Raw genomic sequence first — 18,841 nt, 5'->3', positions numbered from 1 at the left:
TATTTATTTTGGTTCGGGGGCCACACCCGGCTGTGCTGAGGGTTTACTTCTGGCAGGGCTCCGGAGACCAGAAGGGATGCCAAACCCGGGCCAGCTGCGTGCAAGGCGAGTCCCCACTGCACGATCACTGGCTCTCCCGAGGATATCTTAACAGAGCCAGGAACTGCATCGTGTCTCCGGGGGAGCTGCAGAGTGATGAGTTCTGAGTTCATGAAAGTCAGAATCTCAAGGACTTCTCTTCCATGAAACTATTTTGATTTTGGCGAGGCAAGATCATTTTTATTGAAACTTGTTTAGAGAGATGAGAGGGGACAGAAAGAGAGAAGTACGAGGGATTCCCAGGTCCCATATCCGGAGCTTTAAGAGAGAGCACAGTTTCCTCCAGAATGGAACTAGGCAAGCAAAGACATACAGAGACGAACAAGTGACGATATACATTCTAGGCAGAACATGGACTTGAAGGGCAAGCCTCCAAGAAAATATTTTGAGCTGAACCTAAAACCTAGTACCAGTCACAGCATATTTAATGCAAGGTACAATTAAAAAAAAAAGTAACAATTCTGGGAAGGTAGGATCTAGTATCCCAGAGAAGGAAAAGCCACTAAGATAGGGAAGACCAGGTTTCCCACCAAGGCATTTTGTTAAAAAAGAAAAAGAAGAATAAGAAAAAAAGATGAGTCAGAGTTCTTTCTTTTTTAGCACAGCGGGTAGGGTGTTTGTCTTGCACGTGGCTGACCTGGGTTCAATCCCCGGCAACCCACAGGGTCTCCAAGCACTGCCAGGAGTGTGCAGGCCAGGAGTAAGCCCTGAGCAACACCTGGTGTAATACAAAAAAACAAACAAAAAAAAGAAGAAGGGAAGGAAGGAAGGAAGGAAGGAAGGAAGGAAGGAAGGAAGGAAGGAAGGAAGGAAGGAAGGAAGGGAGGGAGGGAGGGAGGGAGGGAGGGAGGGAGGGAGGGAGGGAGGGAAGGAAGGAAGGGAAGGAAGGAAGGGAGGGAGGGAGGGAGGGAGGGAGGGAGGGAGGGAGGGAGGGAAGGAAGGAAGGAAGGAAGGAAGGAAGGAAGGAAGGAAGGAAGGAAGGAAGGAAGGAAGGAAGGAAGGAAGGAAAGAAGGAGGGAGGGAGGGAGGGAGGGAGGGAAGGAAGGAAGGAAAGAAGGAAGGAAGGAAGGAAGGAAGGAAGGAAGGAAGGAAGGAAGGAAGGAAGGAAGGAAGGAAGGAAGGAAAGACAGAGAAAGAACCTATGAACTTATCCTTCATGACTTATCCTTCCAGAGTCCTCCAGGTAACGAAGTCCAGCGGCTCTCACACGCCAGAGTCGGGGCTCCTCTCACGAAGGTCCTGATACGGTTGGGGCAAGGCTCGCCCCGTCTCAGCCCCCCACCCCCGAGGCCCCAGGGCTCGTATGGAGACACACGGACGGCAGTGACGAGTGGGAATGGACTTTTATTCTCAGTGAACTGCTATATTGGTTTCAGCTCATCAGCCACAAGCTTTATTGGTTCCAAAATTTGCGTCCCATTTTCCCCTTCTCTGAATACTCCTCTCCTTCCCGTCTCAGTGGAATAACACACTTCAGATTTGTCAGGACATTTTTAGCACCCCTCCCCCTCCCCCCAAGTCATATAAATACATGCAACACATTGCACAGAGAGAGTATCAAGATGCCCAGAGGTTGTGTGCACAATTAGCTGTATTGCGAATGAGGCCACACACGCGAACTAGATCACCATTTGTCTATTTGTCATGCAGACCACAATTGCCAATCTTTTGTTTTTGCTTTTTCTTTTTCATACAAAAATACTAGTGCTTGTTACAGTAGTTTAAAAAAAAAGGAACTCAAAATCCTTATGTGCCTGCTGATTTAAATGAACGGACAGATTTGTTGGCACATATTATGGCATATTCACATATGGCATATAGACACATGGGGAGAGAACGGCAGGCCCATTCAGTGGCCTGGAGCATGTCTCTTGCCCCCTCTTCTGACGGGCGGGAAGGGGACAGGTGGGCTCCCGGCAGGAGGCAGCTCAAGGAAGGTGGCTGGTCTATCCTGGTGTCTCTGGGCTGCTGGAATGGCTTAGGGACAATCGGGATTCTAAGCGTCTCGCCCCACGCCCCCACCCCCACCCTGGGATGGCCTGGTGGTCCCTGGGTTGGACACACGAGGAAGTGTGCCTTTTGTGATGGTGTCTTGGGCAGACTGTGTCCACCTGAGACCAGGAAAGCTGCCAGGAAGGATATCATGTCATTAGAGGTTCCCGGCACAAGTCAGCTGGCCACATCCTGCTGGGTTTAGCGTGGCTCTGCACTCAGGAGCTCAAGCAGAACCCTCTGCCCGGTAAGAGCACACAACCAGGGACGTACCAGGCGGACTCTAACCACCTGTAGGCCCAGAGAACTCATCTCGGCAGCCAGGGGGAAGACCTGTGCAGGAAGACCCGAGCCTCAAGGCTGTCACCTTAGCTAGAACCAGCATTTTTTGTCCACCTGCCTCTCTGTCCCCCATCAAATGCCACACCTGTTTGGGTGTGTGTGAGGGGAAGAGTCTTAACTCAGATCCTTGCATTAAAAACTCACTAATGCCAAACTCCAGGGGCAACAGGTGAAAAGAAAGCTGTAGAGCCAACTCCAGAGCTGGGTACCCTTGCAGCCCGAGTCTGTCGTGTCTTGGGTACTGCTCTGCTAGGTGCTTCTCAAGAAGTAAATCCCAGCACAGCCCTGGTCCCCGGGCTGCGTGCTTCTCCTCCTGGTTCTCCTCTCCCGGATGTCTTCCTTCTTGTCCACTGCCTGTTTTTCTAAAGGAAGCCAGGATGATACCTTCCCCTTCTCCCCATCAGATTCTTTTCAAATCCAAAGCACCATTTGGGGGGAGGCGGGGAGGGGAGGAAACTTATGTTGTATTTATTAACTTACAGCCACTTGAATCACTGAAAGTGAATGGGATGGGGGTGGGGACAAATCCTTGATATAAAAAAAACATAGGCATATAAACACCGGAACTTACTCAATTCTATATCAACAAAATTTGTATTAAAAAAAGTCTAGAGCCCAACACTTCCCCCCACCCCGAACCCTAAGTATAAAGATGGCTGTTCAGAGAAAGGAAGTGCGGTGCATTGGTTTCAAGACCAATTACAGACATGTGGAGTCACCTGTCATGTCTCAGAAAACACCTGGTTATGTGCTCCATCCACAGGGTTACACGACAGCACTTTATTTTCAACCTTTTAAACAAAATACATATGGCTGACTCAAAAATATCAGTTTCTGATCTAAAGAAAAGTATATATATTTTGCATAATATTTCTATGTTACTCTCCTACCATGGAAACTAGAATACACACACACACAGACACACACACACAGACACACACGCACAAGCTGTTGGCTTAAAGCAAATCGACATCAACCCTTCAGAGTAAGCTGTTGGGCACCAGGAGAGTCTTTTGGGGACCGGGAATGACTGCAAAGAGCCTTCAAAGATTTATTGGCTTGGTTTTAAAACTGATCTGAGGTAATAAAAAACTTGGCAGGACTCAGTCTTCCAACGTTTGTACTTAACATGTGGCTCTCCCTCGGTGAGCTGTCCCCCACCACGTAAGCGTTCATGGAAGGTCTACAAAACCAGCCTCCGGCTTGGTGGGTGATGGGGTGACAGAGATTGTCGGGGGGTGGCCTTTCTTTGCTCTTCCCACCTCAGGCAGTTCAGACCAAAAACAAAAACAAAAAATAAAAAGGAGGGTTTGGGAGGAGTTCTAGAAGAGACGGCTGGAGAGAGGGGAGAAGATGGAGAAGATGTCAGGGAACTGTTTCTCACCAGGAGAAATCTGGCCGTTCGTGGAGGCCCCCGGCCTCGTCTCCCCACTCCTCTCACTCTGGGAAGAGGGAGCTGACTGATTTGAGGGGAATGGACAGACTCAGTGATCCCCGGCACAGAGGGATACCTCAACAGGGATTTAAAAAAAAAAATGAGCACCTGCAGGCATGACTCCACTTAGTTCCAATCTGGAGCACAGAGACACGATGTCCTCGTGGTCCCCGGCTCTGAGAGGCTGGTGGGAAGGGCCGCAGCGGGCAGTGGGGCGGGAAGGCAGGCACAGCCTGCAGCGTGGCCCTCGGGACCTGAGCAGGGGTGCAACGAAGGGGGCGAGCTGGCAGAGCTCAGTTAGAATGTCATTGGAACTTTCCACTTCGGGCAATATTCATAGAACCAGCGACTGTGAGAAAAAAGGTTGGACCGACCCTTTTTTTGGACCCTTAGCAGAGGAGGAAGGGGATCTGACGAAGAACAGAAGTAGAAAAAAAAGTGTCTGGTTTCTCAGAGGAAGGGGGTTCTCGGATCTTACAGACCCCGGTCTCCGACACTCGCTCCCCCCACAGCCTGCCCTGGCCCGGGAGCCTTGGCAGACGGCCTTGAAAGCAGTAGCGGTCACCCCTAGGCAGTCCCTCGGGAATGGGCTGGGATGATCGCTCTTGTCCGAGATCTGCCAATACTCGGTTCCTCAACGTGCAGGTTGGGTCAGGAGGCAGAGTCATTCTCAGTTCCTTCTCTTCCCACCACATCAGCAACAGCAGAAAGAGCAAGCTAACAGCAATAGGTACATACCACACACACACACACACACACACACACACACACACACACACACACACACACACACACACACACACACACACACACACACCCCGTCAAGCCTGGACCCAGCAGTCACGCACGTCTGACACGATGGCAGATTAGAAGGAGACAGTAGCGAACAGGAACACATTCTTACCAGCTCTCCGCTGCTCCCAGAGGACCCTTGCGGCAGAGACCTCTGTCTCCTGGACTACAGCAAGGGTTCCCCTGGAGTCAGCAGGGACAAGAGGCAAAGTTGACCCAATTCATTGATGTCATTTCCATCTTCTTAATTATCACAACTTTCTTCTCTTTCTTTTTTATATATATACACATACATATATATATATATATATATATATATATATATATAAAGTGAAGATAAGACAATAGTTAAAAATGGCCAAGAAAAGAACCTTAGGTTTGACTGGAAGGGCAAAGACAGCCAGAGGGCGTTGGATATGTTTTCACAATGTGAAGCTCATCTTCAAAAAACAATCACTCTGTAGGTTGATTCTACACGTTCCATTCCTACCGCAACACATTTCGTTTGAGTGAATTCCCGTCTCTGTGAATCCTCAACGAGGCTTTGCTACAGCACAGGGTCACTGGGTAAAATCTGCACGTCAGGAGGTGGCGATGTATGTATGAAGATTGGGGTTGAAACTGGGATGGGCGCGGATGCCAGGGATTGTCACGTCGTTGAAATGACAGCTAACGTACCCAAGGGGTAGCCGCCACCACCCATCTCTCTGCGTGGGGCTTAACTAGGTCCCGTTACCAACCCTGATTCAAGTGTAAGTCGACATCCTTGAGGTCTGTGTCCTTTCCTCTTTAGGGTCATGAGGGTTTTGCACACACACACACACACACACTGGGGAGCAGCTGACGTGACAGTGAACAGTCCCATCCTGACGTCACAGACCGGGGAAGAGTAAAGAGGAGCACGGGGAGCAGGGCCGGGCGTGGGTCCGAGAAGGAAGTTCAGACTGATGTCTCCAGGCTGTGTAGTGGGCTGTCTGAGTGGGAGGCAACACTCTGCACTTGACTACTATCCACTGCATTGTTGTTTTTATTGTCATGTGGAGTAGCGCCACCATCCAACAGGGGCACACTCGCCCCAGTCTTAGGAACCATTTCCATCTCCAGACGGTCCTCCTCTTCCTCCAAGAGTGGTGTCCTGGGCACCTCTTCATCTATGGAGAATTCAGGGTGGGTCATGAAGCTGTGGATGGAGTTATGGCTCTTGGGTTTCTGAATGCTTTCATGGAGGGAACTATGGAATGCTTTCACCACTTTGATCTATACCAGGGGGGGAGATGGGAAAGGAGGAGGAAAAAAAGACAACCGTGAGAACTGGCCACTAGAACACAGGTCTGGTACTCTGAGGAGAAAAACAGGACTTCAACTACACAACTCTACAAGTCGACAACAAAACCAAGCACGGATGATCAGGGACACTGAAAACATCAGGTGGCTCAAATTTCAAGCTCTGGGGTGGGGTGAGTTATGGCAAACAACCGAGATGTCTCAAAAGCCTGATTAAAAAAGAAGAAGAAAAGAAAACCCAAAGCAAAGTTAGCATTCCAAACAATCCACTCTCTTACAAAATGAAACAGAAAACAGAAAGAGTCATTCATTTTTTTTGTTGTTGTTTTTTTTCAACAGAGGCCAGAGGAACTTTGGAGCTGGTGTGAATTAATAGCCAAACTTAAAAGATCGCTCAGGTACGTGGGTGTCTGTGGGGAGGCCAACACATTTTGTGAGTGTGGAATGGGAAAATGACCAACTGACATTCAGCTATCCGTTCGCGGCTATCCACAGCCAGACACACTGAGGTGCATGTCACGGGGTGAAAAGTGACCACGAGGACCGTGCAGCAAGGCAGGCAAACCAATGTTCTTTCGTGTCAGCAGCATGCAAGGAATTAGAACCCTTATCCTCTCCAACACCACCATCCCCCTTTCAGTCAGAAAACATGGGTCGCTGCATTTTGCAACGGGCCAGTTCCCTTCCCCCCAAGAGAGCCGACTGCACTGCCGCAGCCCCATTTCTGGAAAGCGGTCACACAAGACTCTAGCAACGGATGCCTTCTTCCTCTTGCCTCCCAGGAGGGCTGGCTTTCACTGTGCACACACACACACACACACACACACACACACACACACACACACACACACACGGCCCTGTCTGAGATGCTGTCACTGGCCTGGCCCTGCGGCTTTTTTTGACCCTGTTGCATCGTGAACAGGAGCATGAATGACCTCGGGTGGAGGAAGGAAGGATGGGAGTCGGAGTGACCGCCCAGGGAAGGAGGCCGGGCCACAGACCAGGGACTTCTCGGAGGATGTGGATGGAGAGGCAGGAGGAAGGAAGGGGTTTCACGGCCCTGGGAGTGTCCACGTCCTTGTTCTCAGTACAGAGAGGAAGGGGTGCAGTCCACCGGGAGGAGAGAGAGAGAGAGCGAGCCGTGGCAAGTCAGCCGTGCCTGTGGTCACTCGGCCTTACCCATAGAGACCAGCTCTTTTTGGCAGCTTCACTTTTATTTTTTCTGGACTCTAGGCCTCTCAATGGGGACACTCAGAAACTGAGCTGGAGAACATGGCCGGGGGACAAGAAAGAGGCTGTAGGGGAGTCTGAGTGGTGGATTGATGTCACTGGTGGTGGTGGTGGTGGTGGTGGTGGTGATCGAAATCTTGTCCAAAGTTTTGTCAGAGAAGTGGGAGGGCTGGAGGAGCCATGGAGGAGGTGGGAAGAGGAGGAGAGAGCGGAGTGACCTAAGGCTGGGCTGTCTGAGCAAAGGCTGTGTTCCCAGAGGAGCAGAGACAGTGTGGAGAGTGTACCCAGGGCACGAGACGCCGTCGGGTGGAGAGTTTGCTCCAGTGCCTTGCCTTGGTCACAGTGTGGGGAGAAGGTGCGGCAGACTTAGGCCTCTGCTGGCGGAACCTTTCTCTGTCCTGCCTTTCTCCATCAGGATCTGGGGGACCCACCCAGGCCTGAGGGGGCTGAGAGAAGGCGTGGGAAGCTTCGTCCTTCCAGAGAATCACTAAGTGCATCAAGTAACTCGCCAGAGGCACGGAGAGCGAGGACCCGCCGTCCTACCCTTCTGCTGTCCCTCTCGGCCGCCTGATGGGGCGGGGCGGGGGGCGGTTTACCTCTCTGTGCTCCAGGTGCTGCTGGACTCACATGGGACACAGGCTCCATCTAGTCTCTGGGCATCCTCAAGCCTTTGCTGATCTATGTCAAGTCTCAGAGCAAGTGACTCAGACCAAGTCTGCCCAGAGCCAGGCCTTCTCCCTTGATTCTCCTCAAGAGATGGGGTCAAAGCTATGTGACCCCCTACAGAGACAATAACAAAAACAGACTTTTCATTTATTTTTTTAAAAAATAAATCAATTGAATACTTGATTGAAACAACTACAGGTGAAGTCCAATGGAGAAAATGGTGTTTTACAAAAAACCTGGGCCTTGGAGGGCCCGGAGCCTTGTTTGCTGGCCTCCTTTTACCTGCGGGGGTGACCAATCACACTGTTATAGGTAAACGACGAGGGAGATAAAAGTGAACCGAGGGAAGGTAGATGGAAAAATATAGAGGAAATGTGTTCTTTGCGGAACCAAGGAAAATCATCCAGTTAAGAGGGTGGGGCTTCTGGGATCTAAAAGGAAGCTGGTCACCTGCAAGGGAAGCTCAGGTCAGGAGGTGCCAGAGAGCACAGAGAGGCAGGCAGGGAGGGAGGGAGTGTCACCGGGCATGGGGAAGGGGAGCGGGGGCAGGTCTGTGCCGGGAAGTACCTCCACTCCAACACTGGCCTCTGAGAGTCAGGGACATGTGCTGCCGGACAATGATGCAGATGCATCCTCCACCCCCAGCGGGCGTGTCCACCACCGGGCGCCTGCTATCAGAGCCATGCATGGACACAGGCAGGCAGCAGGGAAGCTGGAGCAGGAAAGGGGCGGGCACTCTCCACTCAGCAGCCGGCCGGCTGCCCAACGGCCCCGCACTCCAAGTCTCCACTGAGGGACAGGGCCACTCTCTTCTGACTCAAGGCTGCATCTTAGGTCAGGCAGACATGCCATGGGCCATCCTTTGGGGCTCAGTGAAGGGGCAGGTGCTGGCTCTCCCCCCACCCCGCCTCCTTCCCCCCCCTCCCAGTGCTCTGGAGCTGTGGCTGCCTTTCTGGGAAAGAGAAGGACTTGGGCCTTCCTCTGGGGTGCAAGTTTAGAGATTTATTTATCGAAGGGCCGATAAATAAGCCAACTGGAGATCTGGAATGGGAAGCGCGGAATAGATCTTAAAACTCCTGACTGTAACTTCTAGAAGCTTCAAGTAAGAAGGCTGGGCAGGAGGGAAGGCAGGAGTGGCCCATCTTCTCCCTGGTTACAGTCTTGGAGGCCGAGACGCTTCCCCTCCGCCAATGACTTCTGTTTAGTCTCCACCTTCCAAACCCCAGGGCTCCTGAGCGGACAGAGCCCTGCCCCGCAAAGACAAGATTTAAGAAGAATGGAAGCAGTGAGAAGAAGAGGGGAAACCTAGGAGAGAAAGAAAATAGAGGAATATGGAAGGGCTAGAGCAAGAAGCTCCCAGATAAATACTTGAGTATGTCTTGATTTGTTCTTTGTTGCCAGGCTTTGGGCTTAAAGAAGTGTGTTCCACATTTCCTCCTCCTCCCTTACTGGTAATAGAAAGGCAGTCAATTATCTGAGTCTCATGCACCTTCACGAGTCAGTCAGGCCAACTACAGGCAATGAACTACTCTTTCTTTACCGCTTTGTTCCAGGATTTGGCTAGGAATCAGAGGACGGGATGGAAAACACCCAGATCCTTGAAGCCCACAATATACTTAACAGAGATCCCTTTCTCCCTCAACACATCAGTAGCACTGTCATCAGCAGAGGGACTTCTCTCTGCTCTGCCGAGCTGCGATCAACAACCAATCATCGATAATTTACCAATGGGAACTGCAGATCTTAGGTTGGAGCACCGACAGTGAACCAGTTGCTAAGATGACGGAGACAGGTGTTCCAAAAACTTTATGCACAAAATAAGCCAAGATGAAATAGTTTTAGGTAAAACAAACTCAAGGAAAGGGGGTGTGTGTGTAGCAGGGTGTGTGTGGGGGGAGGGGAGTGTAAAGCTTTTATTTCTTCTTTTTGGGGGAAGGGAAGTTTTTTCCATAAGAATACCTAAAAGTTTTGAAAGTGAGTGACAGTATTGCAAATCACAGTGCCTAAAAGGAAAACGAGAGAGAGAGAGAGAGAGAGAGAGAGAGAGAGAGAGAGAAAGAGAGAGAGAGAGAAAGAGAGAGAGAGAAAGGGGGGAGAGAGAGAGAGGGAGGGGGAGAGAGAGAGTGGGAGAGAGAGAGAAAGGGAGGGAGGGAGGGAGAGAGAAAAAACTGGGAACATTGGTGGTGGAAACATACTACACAGGAGAAGGGACAGATGTTGGAACCCAATCATGAACAACTTTGTAATCAATAAGAAAAAACTTAAAAACAGAAATTTAAGAGTTAAGAAAAAAAATAACAAAAAACTGATTTTTTGTTAATCAAAAATTGATTTTGATGTTTTTATATATTTTCCCTATCTAGATGCAAACTGATTCTTAAGTCAGAGTTTGGGTTAAAAGCAAGGCAGGTATTTGGCCCTGTTTATTTCTGTGTTTTTTTTTTCCCTCCCCACAACCTGCACTCCTCAGGGCTTATTCCTGGCAGGGTTTGGGGGGCCTTATGGGGTCCCAGGGATTTAATCTGAGTCAGCTACATGCAAGGCAATCACCCTCCCTGCTGTATTATGGTTCCAGCCCTGTGTATTTCACCAGCCCTATATACTTTGACTGTATTCTCCCTTTCATTCAGCTACAGCTTCGATGCCAATCTTGGCAGCTAACAAGAGTGGGAACCAAAAGAAGTATTATTACTACTCAGTAATTCCCACGGGGACCATGGCCCCCTCCCTGCCTTTTTCTAGATCTCAAACTTGTACCTCGAGTTCCTGCATTTTCACTGGCTTGACCCACATGAACTTAGGGGGCGGAAGTTTAGATGGCAAGGTGCAGAAGGAGAGGAAAGGAACAACACAACCGAAGTAAAATGAAACAAAGGTGTATGTGGGGGGGGGGGACCCTCAGAGAAACGAGCAACGCAGAGGAATAATCAGAGAACAGGATTCTTAAAAATGATTACAGTTTATAAGCTTTCCAGTATTAAAAAGAAATGGTACAGAGTCTGGTTTGGGACTGGGATTTTTGGCTCCATTTTTCTTCCCATGAATCAGAAAGATAAAAGTGTGTGTGTGTGCGGGGGAAGCCTCCTCCCGCCCCATCCATTCCCACCTATGAAAAAAAAGCTAACCCTCGTTGGTTGGTTATAGTGGATGCCATGTGCTCTCTTGTGGCCATTTTAGCAAATCATGCATCATAATAGACAATCACTCACTGCCCAGAGATGAAACAGCATCAGAAACAGTAGGTGCAACTGTTGCATAGGAGCTAGGAACATGAGTTATCTCAAGGTGCGGACTCTGTCGTTTTAGGACTCCCTTAAGAGAGGCTCCCGTCTGGAAAGTGTTAATTACGTCGATCTGCAAAGAATCAGAGAGTGAGACAGCTTTGCTCCAAAATCAGAGAGAAGCGGGGAGGACGGAGGAGCTGGGGAGGGGACAGGAAAGCCAGACAGAGATTCCCTTGCAGGCCTGCTGACGGGGAATGTGCAGGGCACAGTGGTCAAGGAGCAACTTGCCACGAGGCGTCCGGAGGCCCCGCCAGAATCCATCACTTCCCCAGACTCTCTGGAGGACCTCTGAGGAGTGCCGGTGCCCCGTGCACCTCAGGCAGAGAGAGCCAAGACTTACACAGGGTTCTGGCCCGTCTCTGACTCGTCCCTCGGAAAGCAGACCCCCCCCAGTGCTGGGGAGAAGGCTGGCCTCTGTCCCAAGGGCTGGGGGCGCATGCTTTGCATACGCTAGTTTGAGCCTGGCACTGCCTGGTCGTTGGAGCACCACCAGCAGGGACCCTCTGAGAGAAACAGCCCCCACCACCCCCACACTGTTGGGTGTGACCCCCGCACCCCCTTCCCAAACAAAACTGAAACCCCAAAATAAGGCAGGTAACTTGAGACATGACTCGGGTTTCATAAGGCTCAGGCAACCACTAAACCCATCAAACCAACTAGCAATTGCCCCCCACCCCCACCCCTACCCCGCCCCCCACCGATTTTTCTGGGCAAACAGATGCTCGAATGAAACAAGCGTGGCGTGTAGCCGCCCACACATGGGTGGCCATGGTGGAAGGCTCCTGACCATGGTTTCTTCTAGGTTTCTCCTCTGCGACCCCTTTTTCCGAGCTGCGGTGGGAAGAGCCCCTCAGCATGGTGCTCAGGTGTCTACCGGTCGGGACTCTAAGCAGAGAACGCTACTAGCTGGACAAACACGGGGAGTTCCCCGCAAGGCCTTGCAGAAACACCGGCTGCAGACTGGAGACGGGCTGAGGAGGTGTGGGGTGTGGGGGGCGCTGCTGACTGACATGGGGGCCAAGGACCACACGTCTCGCCCAGCCCACTGGCCCGGGGCTGGCACTGGCCAGCCCGAGGCAATGAACTCCACCTGTTTTGTGCCAAGGGCCCTGGTCTGGGACTTGGTCAATCCCCCCCATCCTTATTCCCGACACACAGGTCACTAGGAATGAAAGCAAAGAAGCCCCCTGACCTTTGGCCCTCCATCTCCCCCCACTCCGGGGGCCACGGAGAATCCGAGGGGGGAGGGCCACGGGGGGAGGGGCAGGGCTAGTTCCTGGACCTCAGATCTGTCTGGGCTAAACACGCTTCTTCTCATTCGTCTCTCCCCAGGGCCTGGGGGTGCCGCTCCCGCGGCAGGAGGCTGGTGTGCGTGGAGGGGTCGGGGTGTGGGAGAGCAGGCCGTGGGAACACTGGCCTTGGAGCTGAGCAGCGAGCACTGCAGGGTCCCGACCTCCACCGTCAAACTGGACCCCAGCCCCCCCCCCACTTGCCCAGTGGAGCCGAGGCCCCAAGTGCCTCCAGCCCACTTCTGCTGCCTGGTGCCGTGAGCTCGCCCCGTGAAAGGGGGCAGGAGGGGGCAGCCACGCCTCCCACCACTCGGGGCTGTCCTTGCGGTGACGGCAAGGACGCGCCATCACACGGCAGGGGGCTGGGGAGAAGTCCGCTGGGTACTTTAGGTGCCTGGACAGCGGGGTCGGCGCCAGCAGCCGCTCTGCCCAGGGGGTCCCCAGCAGGGCCTGGGCCTGGGCCTCAGGGCATCGTGAACACCGCCTGGGCTGCAGTTTAGGCTTTCCTGCTCGCAGCCCCGCTGGCTCATGCCCCAAAGGGGAAGCTAGGGTGCTGAGGGCGAGGTCGGCAGGAAAACCAGGCAGGGAGGCGGGGGGCGGAGGGCGGGGGGCGGGGGGGCCAAAAATTGGTGTTGGAGGGGAAGATGCACGGATCTTGACCCCCCCAGGACAGAGGCTGACAAAGAAACAGGCATCACTGGAATAAGAGAGTCCTGGCTAGGGAGGAAAAAAAAATCCACAAAAGCAAACCCCAAACCAATAAGCGCACAGCAGAGAGGAAGCAGATAATCCTGAAGGGGAGAAAAGCAGACAGGTTACTCGGCAAAGCACAGACGTCAGGGTAGGCACCGGGGACCTGGCGGGCACCGTGGTGGACGCAGCAGCCCAGAGGCCGGGCGGAGGGGGCCCCCTCTGGGAGGAGGGAGGGAGTGGGGGGCGCACCCCTGGGCTTCCTGAGCTCACCTACTGCTCTGGGGGCTGGCGTATCTCCAGCAGGGAGCTGGTGTCGAAGACTCTTCTCACCTCTCTCCCTGTGCACCGAGGACGGGGTGCTGGTGAGGGGACTTGCTAGGCCACTCGCCACGCTTAGCGTTAGAGGGGGAAACTGAACCTGAGGGTCCCCGCCAGTGGGTGGGGAGGCTCTGGAGAACACCCTGAGATCCTGGGATTTCACTTCTGGGGACGGGAGACCTCAGGCCTACGGGGAACACTGGGAGGGGGCCAGATGGTCCCTGTCTAGCTGGGGCCACTTACCCGAGACGGGCAGCCACTGCTGCTGCGGGGACAGCGGGGAAGAGAGTAGCGAGGAGCAATCACGGGCGGGCGGGTGGGGTGGGGGTTGGAGGGACAGCGGAGGGAGGCAGGGACTCAGAGCACTGGAAATGGCAGGAATTGTGAGAAGGGGAAAGGGCTGAAGAAACCCTAGCTTCGTCCGCTGAGGGGAAGTAGTCGGGGCAACTACAGAAGATACTGGAGCTCTGAGACTAAGGTCCCTGCACACTCCTGGCCTCCGCGCCCCCCACCTTTGCTCCGGGGGGGGGGCACTGTCATGGGGGCGGGGGGGGGGTTCATTCCACCAAGCTCTTCCCAGGTAATAAATATCTACCTCGGTGGGACAGCAGCTTGACGGGGGCCATTAGGAGTCCGCTGGGCAAGCTGGCCTAGAAGAGGGTTTTCGACTAACTCAGCGGTTGTCAACTTTCTCGTACCAGCCCACGGGGGAAAAAGAGGGGAAACTTTACTGGCTGCCAAAGCAGAAGTGAAATCATTCTTTACGACGAGCCTATGGACGTCCGGAGGTCAGTATGTATAACCGCACCGTCATGATGCGCAGGGGCTGTGGGCTAAGGGATACTAGTTTGCACACCCGCGAGAAATGTCTGTGGACCGGCACCGGTCTGTGGGCTGGTAGGGGAAAACCACGTGTCTAGCTCCCGTCTTCGGGGCGCAGGGAAAGGCCCCCAGACATACCCGGCAGGGTTAGGTTGGGTGCTTGCAAAGGAGACCCCCCCACCCGACGGAAGTGAGTGGTGGAAGCAATGGGAAACCTCCGCCCCTCCAAGGCCCCAGCAGCGACTTCAGTCCTGGGGGGAGCGGGCTGCTCACCCGCCTGGGTTCAGGCCCTGCCCGGCCCTCCCCGGCCCAGGGCCCCTCGTGTCCCCCGCCCCTGCCAAGCTGGGTGCTGGCGAGCCGGTGAGCCTGGCCTGGGCCGAGGAGTGCCCTGGGCCGAGGAGTGCCCGCCCTGAGTACCTGAGTCTGGATGCGGTTCAGGCCCCGGAACCAGAGGATCTGGCCGCGCCGGAGCTCCATCTCTGCGTGGTCGATCTCATCCAGCCCCTCGGCGTCCTTGGTGATCTCCTCCTTGGCCGTGCCGTGCCCGGCCTCCTTCAGGAACTTCAGGGACTTGGTAGGGATCATGGAGATGAGCTGAGGACAGATGTGGCAGCGACCATGAGTCAGCTGGGGAAGGGGCGGGGGAGGGGGATGAAGACCCACCTCTCCGTGGCTCCAGGGCGGGGGGGGGGGGCGCCCAGCACCGCCCCCTCCCACTGGGCAAGCAGTGTGGGGGGGAGTGCCAGTCTGTTGGGGGCAAGCCTGTGCCCTGGGCAGTACTTCTGCACCGTGGACCTGCAGAGGGCCGCCTCTGTTCCCGTGCTGACCAGCCATCTGCCTCGCCGCTCCTTACTCTCCTCCCCCATCTCAGTCTTCCCTGTCCTTGCCATCTGTCCATTTTAATTTTTTTGGTGGAGGAATGTGTGTGTGTGTGTGTGTGTGTGTGTGTGTGTGTGTGTGTGTGTTTGGGCCACACCCACTGGTGTTCTGGGTTATTCCCGGCAGTGCTCAGGGACCATGCAGCGCTAGGGCGCGCACAGCATGTGCTCTGTCCCTCTGAGCTGTCTCCTGGGCCCCACCACATGTCCTGCAAGGAAGAGAGAGATCCAATATGCAGAGCGCACGGTCAGGAGGGGTAGAACCAGGGAAAGACCGTGTGGGGGACAGGGCAGCTGCACTGCATATACGGCCAAAGGCTCGAGGCGGTGTAACGAAAAGATGATATATTTTTTTTATGAATGTTATTTTTAGATACCACATACAAAGCAATTCCAGTTGACAAAAACTATATGTAAAGGATACTAAAGTTTTAATGGCTTCGGGAAGAATGAACGTATGAGCCTTATAAGAAGAATGAAGCCACAGGTTGGGCATTCGATTCCAAAGAAATTACTTGGCAGGCCCCACTGGAGCGGACAGTGCAGTGGGCGGGGCACTAGCCTTGCACGGGGATGACTTGGGTTCATCCCTGGCCCTGTGAGGAGTCACCCCAGAGTGCAAAGGCAGGAGCAAGCCCCAGGCACTGCTGGGTGTGGCCTCAAACAAACAAAACCTCAAAAGAAATCACTGGGTGAGCTTTGTTCTGTCTGTTACAAACAGGGGGAGCGGCAGATGGAACTGAGGTGAGGAAAGGGGGTCAGTGTGGGCCGTTCGCAGAGATGGAGCTTTGGGACAGGGAAGTCAGAAGGGCAGAGTTCCCCCAAGTGCAGCTGTCGTGGGTCTCACCAGCCAATCAGGGTGCAGGGACTGGAGCGAGGAACTGGGGTGGGTGCCAGCCAGCCAGGGTGCATTAGCATGTGTGGAGGACAAATTGCAAGTCTATGGGGCAGGGTGGAGGGGCGGGCCTGACACCCCAAGGGGCTAACTCGGGGTTCTGCACAAGCTGGGGCCCTAAGTGACATTCAGGGCAGCCTGGGGTCTGCAAGGCAGAGGAACCTCCCAAGCCAGCAGGGGCTCCCGGGAGGAATGAGCCTGTTACAGACCCGCCGAGTCCACGCTATGCAAGACAGTGTGGTCCCTCGGCCAGAGAAGCTGACACTGCTCTAGACCACTGATGTACTGTGACCTGCGTGCTGGCTCACGACTCCCCTGTCATCCTAAATCAAAGAAATGGGAGTGCAGAGTCATCAGGGGACTCGCTCAGAGTGACTCAACGCGTGAAAAAGGAGCCAGGGCTCAAACGGCCCAGCCCTTGCCCTGACCATACCCACTGCTTCTCCCAAGGCCTCCGGAGGGGCTGGAGGGAGGAGAGGGAGTATCTCGGGGAGGGCGCTTGCCTTGCACGTGGAAGATCCAGATTCGATTCCTGGCACCCCACAAGGTCCCCTTAGCACTGAGCGAGCAGGAAGCCCAGAGCAATGCCAGATATGGCCCTCCTCAAAAAAACACTTTTTTTTTTTTTTTTTGGTTTTTGGGTCACACCTGGTGATGCACAGGGCTCACTCCTGGCTCTGCACTCAGGAATTACTCCTGGCGGTGCTCAGGGGACCATATGGGATGCTGGGATTTGAACCCGGGTCGGCCGCGTGCAAGGCAAACGCCCTACCCGCTATGCTATCACTCCAGCCCCAAAACACTTTTTTTTAAAAAAAAATAAATAAAGGCAGAATCTCTTGCCCCCGTGCCAGGCTGTCTTCACTGGGGCCCTCTCAGAGGGGGGCAGGTTGAGTTTCCCTCCCCGCCCCAAGCAGCTGAAAACCTCCGGAACCCAGCCACAGCCATGCTCAAGGCCACTCTCCACACACTCAGACGAGCCTCACACATGAAGGGACTGACAGAGGAACCCAGGTATGCGGGACCCGTGGCTGAGATCTCCAAGCCTGGCAATGGGCCTCCTCCACCCAGATCCCCAGTTTTTCACAAACTGCCCCTGGTGTCATGTAATCTCATCAACGACCAAGATCCAGAGACTCAAATAAAGCTCCCGGAAGACAGTGACGCAGTTTTTCCTGGAGTGCCACCCACACCTGGGAACACCTGTAAGGGTGATTAAAGGCTGCCCCAAAAAGCCTCCGTCCCTCTCGGAGAGCCCAATAAGCTACCAAGAGCATCCTGCCCACATGGCAGAGCCTGGCAAGCTACCCGTGATGTATTCGATACGCCAAAAACAGTAACAAATAACGGGCCTCGTTCCCCTGACCCGGAAAGAGCCTCTAATATGGCAGTGTTGGGAAGGACGAGTAAGGAGAGGCTGTGATGCTCTTCATGTTCCTGGAGCGAGCAGACGCCATCGGGCTACGCTAGCACGTGACAGGGATGAACAGGGACTATACTGGCTCCTGCCGGAGCAAATCAGTGAACAATGGGATGACAGTGATACAGTGAAATAAATAAAAGATCTCATGAATCTGGGTTTCTCATATATGAACCAGACTTTCCACCCAGGAAAGGCCACTGGGATAGAACTGGGAGAGTAGAAAACCATGAGAGCCACTGGCCCACGGCAGTCTCAGGGGGAGGAGACGGACTCCACCAATTCTCCCACCCTTCGGGTCCTTTCTCTACTTTGCTCTTTATTTTCCAAGCAAAATTCCTTAGAACATTTCCACTCATCTCCGAGAAGCTGAGAGGGCACTTGCCCGCCTGCAGGCTGGAGGAGTGGAGGCGGGAAGGGGGAGGTGGGATGCGGGCGCGGGCGCTCACCTGGCCCCACAGCAGCTCTCCGATTCCGATGAACATACACCACAGCCACTGGGACAGGGTGAGCTTCGTGCAGCTGAAGGGTCTGCCCCCGAACTCCACGATGAAAATCTAGAAGAGTCACAGCTGCTCTGTCAGGTGCTAACACGGCAGCCCCATGGAAATCCCACCAGGGCCTCCCTCTGTCACCCAAGGGTCCTCCTGCTGTGAGTTCTGACCAGCTTGCTAGGGGAAAAATAAAGAAGAAATCCACAAGGGGAGGGAGGGCGCCAGGCACACACCGTCTTTCTAATGCGCCCGTTGGGGGCCCAGCACTGGCCGGGAGCATGACTGGCCAGCGGCTCAGGACATCTCGGAAAAGGGGGGGAGGGGCTCGTGACCTCAGCCCATGCGGGGCATCGTAAAGAAGGAACTGGGGAAATAGATAAATCCAGGAGCTAACTGGGGAGGGGTGAGGCGGGAGGTCATCAGGTGAGCCCATCAGCTCTCTGGAAGTCTCAGGGTACTTCCCCCCCACTCTTTGGGTCACACCCGGCAATGCTCAGGGGTTACTCCTGGCTCTGCACTCAGGAATTACCCCTGGCGGTGCTCCGGGGACCATATGGGATGCTGGGAATTGAACCCGGGTCAGCTGCGTGCAAGGCAAACGCCCTACCCGCTGTGCTATCACTCCAGCCCCAGTCTCAGGGTACTTTGGATAGGACAGGCAGAGGCCCGTCCCCTGGCCACGAGGCTGGCCTGGCCCTCGATCTCTGTTCCCGCAGGAGAAGCCCAAGCCAGGCGGACCCTGCGAATCATCCCACCCCTTCTCATGACCAGTGACGTGACACAGCCTTCGGGGGGGCGGGGGCGGGGGCAGGACGCCGGAGAGCTGGGCCCTCCTGCTGGCCACTCGGTGACATCTGCTCTAGAGAGGAGGCGAGAGGCCTCTCTGCGTCCTGCTCCCCTGATGGCCG

General features: G+C 54.2%; 1 protein-coding gene across 6 annotated transcripts in view; it reads right to left on the bottom strand.

Moving 5' to 3' along the window:
• Positions 1 to 1,425: 1,425 nt before the first annotated feature.
• ATP2B4 (ATPase plasma membrane Ca2+ transporting 4) overlaps positions 1,426 to 18,841 on the bottom strand; it is a 91,563-nt gene continuing 74,147 nt past the window's right edge. For 3 of the 6 annotated variants that reach the window (XM_055144248.1, XM_055144251.1, XM_055144249.1), the window contains 3 exons: positions 17,889 to 17,996; positions 14,664 to 14,840; positions 1,426 to 5,917 (listed from right to left, as the gene is read on the bottom strand). In XM_055144248.1, the coding sequence (XP_055000223.1) occupies positions 5,600 to 5,917; positions 14,664 to 14,840; positions 17,889 to 17,996 (603 nt within the window). In that variant the 3' untranslated portion in view covers positions 1,426 to 5,599. Of the gene's footprint in view, positions 5,918 to 11,049; positions 11,195 to 11,814; positions 13,445 to 14,019; positions 14,075 to 14,663; positions 14,841 to 17,888; positions 17,997 to 18,841 lie in introns of those variants that run through there. The other 3 variants (XM_055144252.1, XM_055144253.1, XM_055144254.1) reach the window with 2 other exon arrangements.

The sequence above is a fragment of the Sorex araneus genome, chromosome 7, assembly GCF_027595985.1.
Source record: "Sorex araneus isolate mSorAra2 chromosome 7, mSorAra2.pri, whole genome shotgun sequence".
NCBI lineage: Eukaryota > Metazoa > Chordata > Mammalia > Eulipotyphla > Soricidae > Sorex > Sorex araneus.
Note: the sequence above shows the minus strand (reverse complement) of the source record. Positions and strands in the feature narration are given on the sequence as shown.